The sequence below is a fragment of the Nannobrachium achirus genome, assembly GCF_963921795.1.
Source record: "Nannobrachium achirus genome assembly, chromosome: 13".
Lineage (NCBI taxonomy): Eukaryota > Metazoa > Chordata > Actinopteri > Myctophiformes > Myctophidae > Nannobrachium > Nannobrachium achirus.
The window spans coordinates 25,607,729-25,623,819 of NC_137833.1; the positions used below are offsets into that span (position 1 = coordinate 25,607,729).

At 41.7% G+C, this 16,091-nt stretch overlaps 1 protein-coding gene across 2 annotated transcripts in view; it reads left to right on the top strand.

Moving 5' to 3' along the window:
• b3gnt2b (UDP-GlcNAc:betaGal beta-1,3-N-acetylglucosaminyltransferase 2b) overlaps window positions 1-15,577 on the top strand; it is a 46,582-nt gene extending 31,005 nt beyond the window's left edge. Inside the window, exon 3 of one of the 2 annotated variants that reach the window (XM_080740971.1) lies at window positions 9,075-15,577. In XM_080740971.1, coding sequence (XP_080597097.1) covers window positions 9,115-10,311 — 1,197 coding nt within the window. In that variant the 5' untranslated portion in view covers window positions 9,075-9,114 and the 3' untranslated portion in view covers window positions 10,312-15,577. The remainder of the gene's footprint in view (window positions 1-9,074) is intronic. The other variant, XM_080740972.1, reaches the window with a different exon arrangement.
• Window positions 15,578-16,091: the final 514 nt, after the last annotated feature.

Below are 16,091 nucleotides of genomic sequence, written 5' to 3' on the forward strand. Positions count from 1 at the left end.
TCAATACATGTCATTGTCTATTCACTATACTATAGTATCTAAACATAGATACTTTTGCCATTCATTTTAAATTACGTTTCTTTATATTTTGTCAGTTATTAAAACATTACCAAACTTAACTGAATAATTGAGTCCGTATTGGCCAAACGTAATTGCATGGGGTTAATGGGTCAATCTTGTTTGGAAATAAATGTGTCCTCCAGGGGCTATTTTAGGCTAGACTTTAAAATTAAACCATGATTTAAAATGCATTAAAATGCAACGATAACATGACTTGCCCCAAAAAATAACCACACAGCTATATTTTGTGTGCAGGATTACCCATCTCAAGCAAGTTTTCAAGTTGTTTTTAATTTGATAATCTTGAAATGAACTGAGTCCAGTGGCTTTCCCCGAAAATCAAACAAACCATAACATTCATTGGAAAATGGTTGGCAGTACCATGAGTCATAGTCAGAGGGCCAAACATGCCAGACCACCCGCATGAGCCTGTAGTGCGGAGAACTATGATAAAGAAAAACATTATATGAAGCCAATAACATTCTCAAGGTTAGCACAAGATACTGTCTGTGTCTGTGATGACTTACAGCTGCATCTCCAGTGCCAGTATTTTACACGATAGCCAACCTTTCAATTATTGCTTAGATTTGTTGTGAAGTCTTGTGTTGCTCACTTTTGTATCTCTCGTGGTGTTTGAGACACCATGAGAGAGGTTAGGAAAGGCTGAGGGAAGGCGGGCGCGAGGCAGATAGAGGACTTCAAGGAAAGTGATGGGGGCATGGAGGGTGATGGTAAGTAAAAGGCAGAGGAAAATAACAGGACAGGGAGATGAGAATGACAGAGAAGTAGGGATGGGACGATATGAACGTTTCATATCACGATTATTGTGACAAAAGAAATCGTGATTTACGATATTATCACGATAATCAAAATCTATTATCCTGTATGTATTATACATTTGCCCAAAAATTGCAGGTCTACAAACAATTTTTTGGCAAAGACATTTGATAGGAGTGAAAAAAAGACTGTATCAAGTACGTATATATTGTAAGTATCAATTATACTGCAGTACCAATTATAGAGGGTTTAAGTGGTACCGGATATGCAGCCCCGCGAATAAAAGGTGAATTGATCCCAGTGCATGACAGAGGACGATATCACGATAAATTAAATCTCCACGATACGATTATCGTGAGTGTTTTTTTATCACGATAAACTATAATATCGCTTATCGTCCCATCCCTACAGAGAAGAGCAGAATGCGAAGGGAAGAGAGGGATGGGGTTAAGGAGAGAGAGAGAGAGAGGGTAAATAAGGGGAGGAAAAACAGGAGGCAGCATGGCTGTGTTGTTGCAGAGATGTTGCTAGGAGGCACACGAGCAGAAACCTAATACAGAGTCATTGAGGCAGTACGAGGAAATGGCAACAGCGTGGCGGAGAGAGAGCCCACCTCGCCTCACGTCACCAACCTTTTTACAACGTCATTTAGTTTATTCACGTGATTCTTTTTTGGAGCTGATTGAGAAATCCACTGCGTATTTTATTACGTAATATCAGTTAAAGACGGTTAAGCATCATCTTCCCTGGGATTAACCTGTAACAAGCTGTTTAAGCAGCTGTTGAATGAGCTGTTGAAGCAGGTTCCATTTGATGTTTTTTTTAGGGACAGACTTTTGGGGCTACAAGCTTATTTGAGCCAAAGCTGTGTTTGTGGTTATTTTCCTCAGATGCTCTGTGGCATACCAGTTTTCTTCTGTCATTTTCTTCTGACGTCACATTTCACAAATTAATAATTATATCATTTTGTTGTGGCAAGAATGAATGTATACCAACTTCAAAATGACATTCCCACAATAGTAGAGAGGAAGGAATCAATGTATTTAATTTTTACAAAAGTCAAGAGCTCTCAGACTGCCACATGCGAATACATGTCTCAATATCAGACATGTGTTTGTTTTATACACAACAAGAGAACACTAGATGGAGGCTTGGTTAGTGGACAGGGCAATACATGTCTCTTTCTACATGACCAGGCTAGATTTACAAATGGTTACTAATAGTGACAGGCTGCTGACTGGTTTGGTTAGACCTGCCTAGTGACCGGATGTCCTCTTACTTAAGGCATAACTATAATCACTGACATCATTAACATTACATATTCAGTAAAACAATTAATAATGTCATGCCATGAATGTAACTTCTATTAGTTCTTGACCCCAATTTTGTCTCCAGATTCTTTACGTCAGAGGACACTCGTGTACTGTATAAATGAGGCCACTGTCAAGCTTCTCTGAGCAACAAGCTTCAACAAGGAATTTAATCTAATACAGAAAAAGACTCGAGGATGTAAAAAGAGGAAAGGGAGAGGTAGAGAGAGGAGAATGTTATCATCGCAGAACGTGTTCCAGTGGAGAAACCTGAGTCAGAACCACATGTGGTGAAAGGCCGTATTGTTCTCTGTGTTTGCTCCGTTCTTCATTCAACGTCACATTTTTCTTTTTCTTTTATTGAAATTCATCAGGCTGGAACAGCAGGTACCAGATGACAATAAAGCCCTCAAATATTTGTCTTCCTTAAAATCACATCATAATTATCGTTGGCAAGGCCAGATTTCATCGTGCTTTCTAAACATGTCATACTAAACAAAATGAACACAGGCAGCAAGGTGCACGTATGGAAAAGATCACAGGTTCAGTCCCCATAATGGACAGTGAGTGTCCATCAACAGCCAGTGTGTCCTGTCTGTGTGTCCTTGAACTAGACACTGACTCTCTTACCTGCTCACTCATTGTAAGTAACTCGGGATGGAACGTGTCAGCTAAATGCCCTAATGGAACAGTGCTCAGTCTTTATTACCACGCGACCAGGGGCAGTGGAAACTGCGCTCTCTATATAGCGTGGTGAAATGGAACACCTCTGCTGCTCAGAGTGCATAGAGCAAACAGAATAGAACGGTCTTTTATTGCTAAATGACCAGGGGCAGCTGAAACGGCTCTGGGTATAGCACGGTTGTTGTTTTTTCCTTCACCTCTGTAGCACTTTTTGAGATTTACAGCTTTAATTAAAAAGTGCACGACACACCGCTTCCAGCCAGCAAACTGGTGCTGTGGGAGCCAAGTCAGCCAACACACAGGGATCAATCAATATTCCAATGTATGTGGATGTACCAAAGACAGATGCAGGAGCAGAAAGTGCTGGCGAGCTGGCAAGCTAGCCAAGTACATGGAGGATCAAGATGACTGAGAAAGACAACCTACCTACATAGACGAATGAAATGTATTTATTATTAGTATTATTATGGCATGGAATAGCTCTCTTACTTTACTACATACTAGACCGGTGCAATCCGTCTATCTCCCTTTCATGCCGTCTCCAGGATAATCTGTGACGTCAGTACTATGGCGTCAGAGGACACACAGACAGACAGACATTCGGAAAATTTAGTGTGGTTGCCCCGCAACCAGAGTAAGACTATTGTTCTTGTCTATTTTTCTCATCATCTGATGTAACCTTTTTCTCGAAGGGTTTTCCCATTGAAGTACTTGTCCGAGTTACTGCTGTAACCCTTCACCCAATCAGACATCACAATACCTTGATATCATGATGTCATCCTTTTTCCCCTATCTGTGTGTGTGTGTGTGTGTGTGTGTGTGTGTGTGTGTGTGTGTGTGTGTGTGTGTGTGTGTGTGTGTGTGTGTGTGTGTGTGTGTGTGTGTGTGTGTGTGTGTGTGTGTGTGTGTGTGTGTGTGTGTGTGTGTGTGTTCCCCCTCTCTGATTGGCTCCCCATTAGAGTCAACGGCAACCACACTTGCAATTTCCGATTGCATCTTTCTAGTTTTATATAATAACAGAATATCAGAACAGCTATAGTCATACAGGCTTAAAACAAAGAAGGACACCGAAATACATACCCAGGCGATCGCAGTACTTGCGCGCTCTGCTGGCACAAGTAATTATAATAGTTGGTTGAATAATATGGAGAAATTGACTTCAGTACAGCATGATAGAATGAACTCGGCTCTGCCAAGTATAAAACAAAACAGGAATTGGAATCTTTTTTTTTTCATATTTATTTATTTGGGTACAACAGGTTACATGTTTTGTGTTGTTTGGAGTTTCAATATAATTTAATCGTGTCCCTTTTTTCCCCTTTTATAACAAACACCACCTACACATAAAACGAAAACTGACACAAACAAATGCAACAGAATATACATGAAATAAAAGCAAATATACTCAAATTAACAAAGCAAAAAGGAGGTCACATAGAGAAAGGAAGGGGTCACATCAGCTACAACAGTCACCAGACATGTCTGGTTTTCCCTCTATTGGTGTGGCAGTGGATCACTGCCCCAGCCAACATAGGTTGCCAGACATGTCACTTCAATCACTATCTGTCGGGAGGGGGGCAACCGTATCAGATGGTAAGTGATCAAGTAGAGGTTTCCATATTTTGGTAAAGAGTTCTCATTGCCTTTAGACCTAGCACTCATTCTCTCCATAGGTAAGATCTTATATATATCCCGGTACCACTGAATTGGAATCTTAATTGCAATATGACCATGACCAATAGAACATTCTAGCAGTAAGTACATGAAACTGAATTGACAGATATTTTAGTTTTAAGGGTTGTAATGACGTAGTCGTAGTAGGTCATTGGTATAGAGACGGTTAGGGGTGTCCCCATCTCTCCAGCTCTTAAGTAAACGGACAATACTCTGTCTATTCATGAATGATGCAAGTACAGTACTTGCAAGTTGGGAAACCATTGTACTTGTTGTCAGAGTACCCTGTGTAGTACCCACCACAATAGAGGGTATGCGCATGCATAAAGTGAATGGAAAATCGAGTGGCAAATTTAGTGGCAAAGTGAGTTGCAAAGTGAGTTTAACATCGTTTAACGTTGTTTAAAGCAATCAGATAGGATTTTTTCTGTTTGGATATGGGCTGTCAAGGCCAGAAAGTCGTTTTTTGCCACTCAGTAGGCGTTTCTGCATAACTTCCTGGTATGATGATGATGTCACGCGCATACCCTCTATAGTACTTTGAGGCTAGTCTATGGCGTCAGTACTATGATGTCTGATGAAATCAGGGACGTTGTTGGGGACAAGTCATAACTCTGAACACGCAAGCATTCCTGGTGGTGACCATAGTGTAGTTCTTTCATAGCATAATTTTAATTAAGCAAAATTGCGTTTAAGGTTAAAAAATAAAAACGGATGTTGTGGAGATTATCTTGCATTATAATAAAACATTGACCTTTATTTGCCACTGAGCTTATTTATTCAGCAAATAAATGTCCTGCGCCTTCACTTAGTTCAGGCACATACCTCATATAGGCTTTCCTGTCACTCTACTGTGTTCAATGAAGGCAGAAAAGCTATAAATAAATAAACAAATATCCCTTTGACTTTTCGAGAGTACCTGGAAGGTGCTATCATGCTGCTTCAAACTACAGAAACACCTACTCTATTATCGTTATACGACTTCACTCTAGTGTGATCTAGGACAATGTTTATTACAGTCAGTAACAATTGGTGGTAGTCTAAATTGAATTGACCTAGCATTGTCCTTGGCATGAGCCAGGCCACAATGCAATTGGATTTTGAAAGTCAATCAGTAAATGGAGGTCTCTTACTGTCAAAATAAGTTGCCACAAGGGGTGGCACTTCCTGTTTGAACCTCACTAGGCAAATGTAATAGAAGGCTGTTTATATAATTCCTCCTTCCTCTTATGTTTATCTAGGCTAATCCTGCCAGTGAAATACATTTTAAGAGCACACTTCTAAGCTTTGTTGGGCAATGTAATAAACCAGGTTCACACACCTTAAGTGAACTTTGTACAGTGCATGCTTTATCTAAAGGGTGTTGTGGTATTTAGTTTTGGGAAAAGCCATATAGTCTAGTAGTTTATGTTTGTCTTAATGGTTATGACTACTTAAGCTAATTGTTAACATGCACACTCTTGGACAGCGAGAGAATGCTAACCATAAAGGAATGTACCCTTCACAAATGTGCATGTGCCATGTGCATTTAGCCAGTGGCGTCTGTTCAGAAAAAGCTAAGGTATGGCAACATGACTGGTGGGCGCGCGTGCAAGACACCAGTCATGTTGCCATACCTTAGCTACAGGCATGATACATTTATTTTAAGAAGTACATTCTATTTTCCCCCCGTTTCTACGGTTTCTTGGGCTGGATATGGCAGCCTGGAACGGTTGTTCAAGTGCAGCTAAACTTGGCATGTTAGTAAACGTGCCACAATTAACAATAATGCATTGCACCTGTGCAGCTGACCTGCGGAACCTGGGAATAAACCATTCTGTCAAGATGGGGAGAATACAAGTGTGGAGAATATAATTATAATACCTTGTTAAAGTGACCATTTTGTAAAATGTTGCATTTGTAGTTATTTTACTGTAATTTAACAACATAATAACCAGCACAGATAGACAAAGATTTATATTTAAAAGTAACTTTTATTTTCCCCCCTGGACCCTGGGTATGGCAGCTGCATACCCCTGCCATACCCAATTGACGCCCCTGCATTTAGCTGCTGTGCAACCTACAGAACAATGAATACACCCACAGCATGAGCTTCATTCCTAGCAGCAAACTGACAAAGATGCATAGGAGTTGGGTTTTTATGAGTTAGCAGTCCGCTTGCCCTCTGATTTGTTTACTTTTTTAGGTTGAAAAGGTTAAGCGGGAGAATTATATATGTGGTTCTGGAGGATGATGATCTTAGAAAAACACTCAGAGTTGCTACACCAACACCACATGCTCTGTTGGGGTCATTCTAATATAAGCATAGGGCTGAACCTTGACCTTGCGCTGTGACCTTAACCTTTGACCAACATCGGGAGTTAGAAAAATAAGTAGCACTGGTCTTGACCTTGTCGGCCAAGTTTGATCCAGATCAGTTTTAGTCTTAACTCTCTTTTGGGTGTGGTTGGCTTCACTATTTTGCTAGTTGGGAGACAGCTACTGTGAAGGGGAGATAGGATCTCATGCTGTATGTGTGGTATCAGTGATTGATTGAAGAATCTATTAGTAAGAAGTACAGTTTCATGACAGTACAAATCACTGGTACAAGGTCAACAAGGTCAAAGGCTTATTTATTTACACAGGAACCGTTTATGTATCTCATATAACATTGAAAGACAGACTGATACTATGCATAGGATATTATCAATAAAAAAAGGGAAAAAAAGAAAAGGAATAAAAAAAGGGTATATCAGTCAATTAATAGATACTAGAAAGGACGGCCGAGCGTCTTGTCGGGGGCCGGAAAACTCAGGAACGATGTAAATAGGGAATGAATGCCCCGCCCTTTAATGCAAACACCATTATACCTGTTGTCATAGGACCCGTTTTGACCATTTGTTTGCCTGTGTCCATTTATGCCCATATATGGAGATATCTGTATCTGTCTGTCTGCGTCCATTTCATGCACATATATGGAGATCTCTGTATCTGTCTGTCTGTTTCCCTTTTATGCCCATATATGGATTATGGAGATCTCTGTATCTGTCTGTATGTGTCCTTTTATGCCTATATATGGATATCTCTGTCACTTTTTGTTTGTTTCTTCTTTAAGCAGAATACGCAGCCTGCTTAAATCTGCATCATTCAAGTCATCCTCCCAGTCCCATGCTTTGTTGCTTGTTTTATGTTTGCCTTTGTCTCTTATTTTTTTTATTTTTTTGGAGCGGGAGAGTTCAGCTGTGTACTGTCTGTGTGACATCAGATTCAGAACACATCATAATGATGTCAGCAGCTAGATGTGTAACACATCATACTGATGACATTCATTACGTAACCATGGCATTTTTTGTTGACTCATGTGGCGTATGTGATGTCAGAGCCTTTTATGAAGTGATGTCACAATGAGTCAGTGCTTGCGCCGATTTCCTCCGGAACAGCCTGATGTCAACAATCAGCTCAGCTGAAGGAGATTCCGAACGTTTCGCGCCGGTTCGGGAAAACCGCGCGTCGGGTCGGGTCGGGTCGAGGCCCGGCACTGCCCTCCGCGCCGTGCCGTGGCGGGGAACGCGCGTGCCGAATCTGAAGCCGGTGGGACGAACGGTTCTCGAGATACGCGGATTACATACACACACGCATGCACACACGCAGAGACTTCTCGCATTTATAGATAGATTAAGCATGTTTGGTAGAGGGGGGAGAGGTGAGGTAGTAATGTGTCATCATGAGAAATGTCATTGCTATGATGATGTTCATAAGGGAGTGGTATGTCGCACAACAGGTTTGCCTGTAGATCATGTTTCCATTAGAATGCCAACTGTCAACTGTAAGGAACTGTCTTCCTTACCACTGCTTCTTCCATCTTCATGGACTGTGTTGCATGGCTGTTGTAATCTCTGTTTCTTTGCCATAGGAACAGTTCTGTTGTTGCCCCCAAACATGTTAATTTGCCTAATTTTAGGCCCCATGAGGAATTCTGGACGCTGGAAAGTTTAATTCCCTGACAGGCATGTCTTTTTCAGGCACGACTGCCCCACATGTTCTAAATTAATTTGATATGCATGCTAAATTTATACTTTCCTCCTCTGTGTACCCTATCGTTCCGCTGTGAAAGATAATAGACATATCAAATACTGCTGCCCTTACTAGATTGTTCTGTTGAACAACCAGTTTAGTTAGAATGAACCCAGTGTGTAGACATAAGGCAAGGCAAGTTTGTTTGTATAATACATTTCAACAACAATGCATTTTGAAGTGCTTTACACGAAACATAAACATCAAGAGATTAAAGCGGAGCATTAAAGGTCTCATAACATGCTGTTTTTCCCCCCTCTTTATTATCTGTAAAATGCTGTGACTTGAGCTTCAGTTCAGCTTTAACATAAAAGAGCATAAGGGAGCATTTTATTCTCACCCTCACGCCTTTCTCTCTCTCTCTCTCTGTGTGTGTGTGTGTGTGTGTGTGTGTGTGTGTGTGTGTGTGTGTGTGTGTGTGTGTGTGTGTGTGTGTGTGTGTGTGTGTGTGTGTGTGTGTGTGTGTGTGTGTGTGTGTGTGTGTGTGTGTGTGTGTGTGTGTGTGTGTGTTTTCAGTGCAGGTGGTGAGCGGCGGAGGCGGGCCTTCATCGCTGCCATGGCATTGCTGCGGCGAAGCAGGTTAAAGGTGGTGGGGATGGTGATGATGTTCAACCTGTTCATCTTCATCCTGATCTCGCGTAACAGCGGCCAGGACAAGAGCGGCCGCAACAAGGTGCGCCTTCCCACCAAACCCTTCTGGGCCAAACTGCTGCCAAACAACGCTTACTGGAATCGCAGGCAGCAGGTTCTAGATTTCCAACGAAACCCCATCCTCACCTTCAACGACAGCACCGGCGAAATGCCAGACTGGCTTAACGACACAGGGTTGAACTCTGACCCCTGCCATCCTGACCTCAGGGTCACCACCCAGGTGAAGGACTACAACTCCCTACCTGTCCGCTTCAAGGACTTCCTGCTTTACATGCGCTGCCGTTCCTATCCACTATTGGTGGACCAGCCTCATATATGCCAGGACCCGCCTTTTCTGCTGCTTGCCGTCAAATCCCTGGCCTCGCACTTTGACCGCCGCCAGGCCATTCGTCAGTCGTGGGGACGGGCGGGAATGCTGGCCAATCAGACGGTGGCTACTGTTTTCCTCCTCGGCAACGCCACCCCATTCGACCACCACCCGGACCTATCGGAGATGCTGGGCTACGAGAGCCAGCGACACCGGGACATCGTCCAGTGGGACTACAGGGACTCGTTCTTCAACTTGACCGTCAAAGAGGTGCTGTTCCAGGAGTGGGTGCAGACTCGCTGCCCGGGGGCACGCTACATCTTCAAAGGGGATGACGACGTCTTTGTCAATACCCACCGCATCCTGGATTTCCTCAAGGGTCTCTCGGGACCTAAGGCCAGGGACCTGTTTGTGGGCGACGTGATCACTAACGCGGGGCCTCACCGCGACAAGAAGGTCAAGTACTTCATCCCAGACAGCATGTACGTTGGCACGTATCCTCCGTATGCTGGGGGAGGGGGGTACCTGTACTCTGGTGATCTGGCTGCACGTTTGTACAATGTATCGGAGCATGTGGCGCTCTATCCCATAGATGATGTCTACACAGGCATGTGCCTCAGGAAACTAGGTCTGGCGCCTGAAAAACACAAGGGCTTCAGGACCTTTGACATAGAGGAGAAGTACAGGTCAAACCCCTGTGCCTATAAGAGTCTGATGCTCGTGCACCCCAGGACCCCACAGGAGATGATACAGATCTGGACTTGGCTCAGTGACCCTGACTTAAACTGCCAGTAACATTCCAGAGGTAGCCATTTTGGATATGTGACCAGTGGTTGAGATTGCACAGCTGCCAACATTTGGGGTTCCGGACATTTGGGGCTAACATTTCCCAGCATTTTTTTGTCAGACTAAAATGGTAAAGATTGTCAAGATGCATTCATTTTGTGTTTGTTCGAAATGGGCAGGATCGCCCAGTAGAAGTCAATTTGTGTCTGATGGAAATGATATACCTAGGATAACCAATCTTAAGCTTGCCCTGCAGAAGTCATTTGGCGTCTGACTTGTTGGCAACTGTGTGGTACTGGCCTATATCAGCTATTGATATAGGTTGATACGTCTGAATGGCCACCATTATTTTATTTTGTGGATACGTTTGGCAGCTTTATGTCATTAAGATATATTTTATGGTAATTTGGGTCACCTGCTTCTCAGTGCAGGCCAATAAATGCATTGCACCCCTTAAAATAAGGATTGCCTTGCACATTGTTGTTTAAAAAGGCCACCATAGTATTTTCACTTGATGTCAGACTTTGGTAGACCCAACTGCTGTCCTTTATTGTTGAACGAGCTTCATCCAAAGTGAGCGTGTCTGTCATTTGCGTGCACATATTTATAATACATCTATTTATATGGCCTTTGTGATGCTTTAACACTGTGTATTGGCTCCGCAGTAGAGCCTGTCAATGCTGTATTACAATGAGACTTCGACTTAGGCTTGATTTATACTGAAAATAGACGATCAACAAGCTCACAACTTATTGCACTGCGACGCATTGTGAGCTTGTGGATCGGCTATGTTTGGTCTCTGCGCGAAACTAAATCAGGCATTAGGCTGTGTGTCCATTGGAAAACTCTTTTTCACTTTGCTGGTTTCCTTTTCTCAGCATTGTAATGCATTTGGAACTTTAACTCAATTTAGTCGTCTCAATGGATTAGCAGGTTTTTCTTTCTGTTGGTCGTCAAAACTTTAGAACTTTAAGACCATTGGGCTTATCTTAGAACCTGTTTTGATTAGTCTCATAGCAACAGCAGGAGCCAGCTCTTACCAAAGGCCTTCCGCTGAATGCTGAGAAAAAGAAGGCTCCCGGTGGACACTGGCATAATGGTTGCTTGTGGCTAAGCATGTGCTCCTATTCCCATCCACACTCCCATGAGTATTCAGTCGCTCTTCTCTCTGTCCTAGCCCCACGCGTTCTACAAGTCATTTGTAGAATCGGCCTCAGGTCTTAATGGGTGAAAAGAACAGTAGCATAACATCTTTAAAATGTTCCTGTACAAATCAATATTGAGTGCCATTTTTCCATCTTGCAATGATTCTCGTCACATTTTTACAATATTAGAAACCTTACAGTGCATACACCATTCTTTTTTTCTTTTTTTTTTCAAATCCATCATTTTCAAATGATGGATGTCTCTCTTGGAAATGAAGCCAATTACACATGAATTTTTTAAGGCATGTGGTGGATGAAGAGAGTATTAGCTTCAGGGAGGGAAAAGAGAGAGTAGGAGCCTTGCCTAGCGAAGCCCAGCAGGTCTGGGCTTGGTTTGGGATTGGTACGGAAATCCAAATGCTGTCTATTTTGCTTTAATATCTTGTCAAAGCCCACTTCCCCCACATGCAAAATGCCAGTATAAATGTTAAAATGCATATGTTCCACAAACATTTATTTTAACCTACCACACAAAAACCCTAGCTATTTTTTATCGTTTGAATGTGTTGGTGAGTTTTACACTTTTACTTCCTTACGTTATCGGTGAAGGGGAAAGGGTTTGCGTTTTTAATTATTGAACACAACTTCATAACTTCCGCTTCCATAATTTTTCCACTGTTTTGCATTTTGGGGGTCTGGCAATTATGTTGTTAATGTGTTTGTAAAATTAGTATTGTGGAGGTATCGGGTTGTCAGGTTAAGTTCTTGGCTGTTTAGCTTTTATCGCACATTGTTTTAGTTTTTGTATTATATATGTCACAAAATGCTGCACATATAATTTATATATATAATATACTGTAATATATATATATATACATTCACATCCAACACTTGACGTTTTTGAACTGCACCCATTACACTGTGCATTGTCATATCATTGAGGATTGTTTGGGTCCAATGCAGTTTAGGCTTTAAATTGTCCAAAAGGACAATTCTTGTCCAACATTAAGTTTGTCTGTACCAGGGATTAGGATTGTCAATAATTCACTTTTAACCAAAAGCAAAACATGAAGTAATTTCTTGTTCTCCATTAAACATTGCTATTGTTTTTAAGTCAGTTGCTGACCACTGCCATGCCCCCCGATTGGTAGCCGTGACATAGAATGTTACAGTTTATAGTCCTAAAACCCAGAAGTGAGTTTGCACCCTGGGTTCCTAAGGCAGATTTCCTATGCCTTTTATGTAGGGGTTTCCTTTTATGCAGAATATTACGTTTATAGTAATCTATGCCAAACCCAATGCCAAATTCAATTGGAAATCTGCAGAGCTAACTTCCAGGTCGGCCAACAAAAAGACATCTGCCCTGTAGTAACATGCTGTTAGGCTGCCACCTGCTGGTCAGGTTGGTCAACAACAAAGTTGTTGCATAATGCTCCAATATGCAACATCTTTATTATACTTCATGCCAGTACTTCATCCCAGTACTTTTCTTTTTTTAAATGTCTCATCTTCTCTGTTTGTTTTTGGGTTTTTGGGTTTCAAAAATGTATTTGCAGACAGTGCTATTCAAACGGAAATTATCAGTTTGGAAAATGAAGATTACATTGAGGATCCCTCTCTTAAAGGTAGGATAGGTGATTTTTTATTTATTTATTTATTTTTTGGTGAAAACCATGTTTTGTTTTGTTTTTGTTAAAAGGCTCTGTATTGTGATAGAAATCATTGCCTTAGAGTCATTGTTCAGTAACGGGTCTCCCTGTCACTCCAGCTCTTTAATAAATAGAAAGTTGATTTTCAGGTGGTTTGCAAATTTTCAGCCAATCAGTAGAGACTACCCATTTATCAGCTTAAAGTGTTCCACTTTTGTCTCGTCATTTCCAAAGTCACTTGTTAACTACTATGAAAACCTCCACCGGCTGTCCGTCAGTCAGTCAGTCCGTCCGTCCCTCCATCTGTCAGTCACGTCACACTTTTGGCCCTACTCTTATCTCCGGCACCGTTGCCCCTATCCATACCAAACTTTGCACACACACTCCTTAGCTGGCAAACCACAGCCCTGACTTATCACATGGCCCTCTTCTAGAGCCACCATGAGACACATTTTTGGACACTGCTCCCACAGATTTTGCCCTAAAATCACGCAAAGCGATACACAGTATCCAAGTCATGCCATCAACATGGATCTGTCCCATTTCCCATATTCCCTCCTGATTGGCTACGATTGCCTTCTAAAGTTTGTTTGTGCGACCTGACAGTCACTTATCTCCCGATTAGGGAGTCTTGCTTGTTTATTCTGTATCCTGTGTAGTTTGTCTTTCCTGATTGAATAAAATTGTGTTTTCTGTTTACCAAAGAGCTGCGAGAAAAGAAAACTCCTGTTACAGAACAGTCTATTCTATCAATGAGTACTATCAGAATATAGAGCCTTTTTTAACAATAAAATATCACTTACACTACCTTTTTAAATATTTAACTTGAATTGTCTACTTAACTATTTGGCCTGATTTATACTTCGTCGATCACGTGTTGTGAGTTTATGGATCTGCTATTTTCGACAAGCAAAATAATTGTATGACGGAGTATAAGTTAAACATTATTGTTCTGCTGCAGGTTGTGTCGGCTTCCACTGTTCTCCTTGTCTGCAGGTCCACAAGTTCGACCAAAAATGCCATTATAAACTCTAGCCTCCTTTATGTGTTGTTGTTGGGTGACGAGCTGAAATGTTTACAAGTTGAAATAGTCATTTAAAGTAGTTATTTTTGTTTTTCTTCACTGCACATTATCATTACTTAATCTCTTGAAATCTAACCTCTAGTTCCCAGCATGTTTATCCAGACATTTCGGCAGAAAACAAAGTCAAATGGAGGGCAATAGTGCCCTGGCATAGAATCTTTGGACAATGATTACAAGGGACACACACTTCGGTATTTCAGAGGAGTGACAACAAATGGGATGACTTTCACTGTGATGTATTCCATTCCCTTTTCATTGTGTGATTTGAAAGCCCTGTCGTTGTGCAGAAATGGGTAACATGTCCTTGGTTCGAACTCCCTTTGGTCCGACCACCTAAACCTAAGTAAAACTAACGCTGGTGAATACTAACCTGGTGAGTAGCTAACCTGCCGACGCTGGTGAATGCTAACCTGGTGAGTAACTTGGTGAATTTTAACCTGTTCGGACAAATGGGAGTTCGAACCATGGAGCAGTCCCCCAGAAATGAGTGGTTTTCAATATTTAATCAGGGAGGAAAAGGTGATGGCATTGAAATATTCCTTTTTTCTGCCAATTCTCCAACATGGTGGCATACCCCTTGTAACCAATGGCGACCATTGTCCAGACATTACATGACATTCTCCACAGTGACAGTTTTATTGTTATGCATGATGGCCTGGGAGATTCTCCTTTTCGTAAAATTGTCATGTAAAATTGTCACTTCGCTTCACTGTTTTGACAAGGAATGTACTATTATCAGTCACGTTAAACAGATATGCTGTCATATTCAGCTTTTCAACTTCTACACAGTAAAATATCATTTACAAATTAACACTGAGGCATTTACTCTGCATAATCTTGAATGGCATTTGAGACAGGGCAACAAAATGTCACTGTACTTGTACACCTCCAGAATTTTCTCCGATTGACTTGACCAGAAGTCAGTTCTGTCCATGTCAGCAGTCAACACACCAAAGAAAATTCCAACATCAAATGAGACTAGTCGAGAGTAGTTTTAGAGTGAGTCAAAAGAGAAAATAGTTCTAGAATGTTGCCCAGAAAACAATGCCCTTGAAAGCCTTTTCTTGACTGTGTTTCGCATTAAAATAATCAGCCATATCTGATGAATATCATTCCTTTGCAACCCTGAGAGAGACATGTTATGTTCCTTAATTGCTGACTCAGAGAATGTTTAACTATTCTAAACTAGCTGTTGGATCCAGAAACCTTGATCCCATATTTAGAACTATATATTTGTAGTCCTCTGTCATTCACCTTCATACCTGGGTATTTCAGACGCCTGTTGTAATTTCTGTTTTGGACATTCTCTGCACTAATGACATAGTAGCGTATGTATACCAAAAATGTGTATGTATGTGTATGTATGTATGTATGTATGTTTAAGATACTCTCAAACGTTGTCACGTGTGATTCCTTTTCTATAACTTTTGAGTGTCTTTGATTATTTCAATAAAGTATATTTTGCTGTTTTTTTTAAGTTCTGTTCAATTGTTTTTCTTAAAGCTTCATGGTGGCGGGACATTTTGAAACTACTTGGAGCCCCTGTTGCTGCTCACCACCTCCCATACACAGTAGAATCCTCAGTGTTACAAATGTAACCAAATGAACACTTAAGCAACCGGGACACAGGAATACAGTACAGTATTGGGATTTGATAGCAGGAGGACCCTCATTACTTGCGCCAGCAGAGCGCAGTAAGTACTGCGATAGGCTGGGTATGTATGTCGGTGTCCTTCTTTGTTTAAGCCTGTAGCCCAATCAGGGACCAGCATTTCTGGCAACGTCATCATTAACAGCCAATGAGGGACCAGTATTCCTGGTGATGCCAGTGGTGATGTCACTGCCATTGCCAGTGGCACACCGTGACCTCATGGCGCTCTCTGCTGACGCACCTACTTGTGCACAAGATGC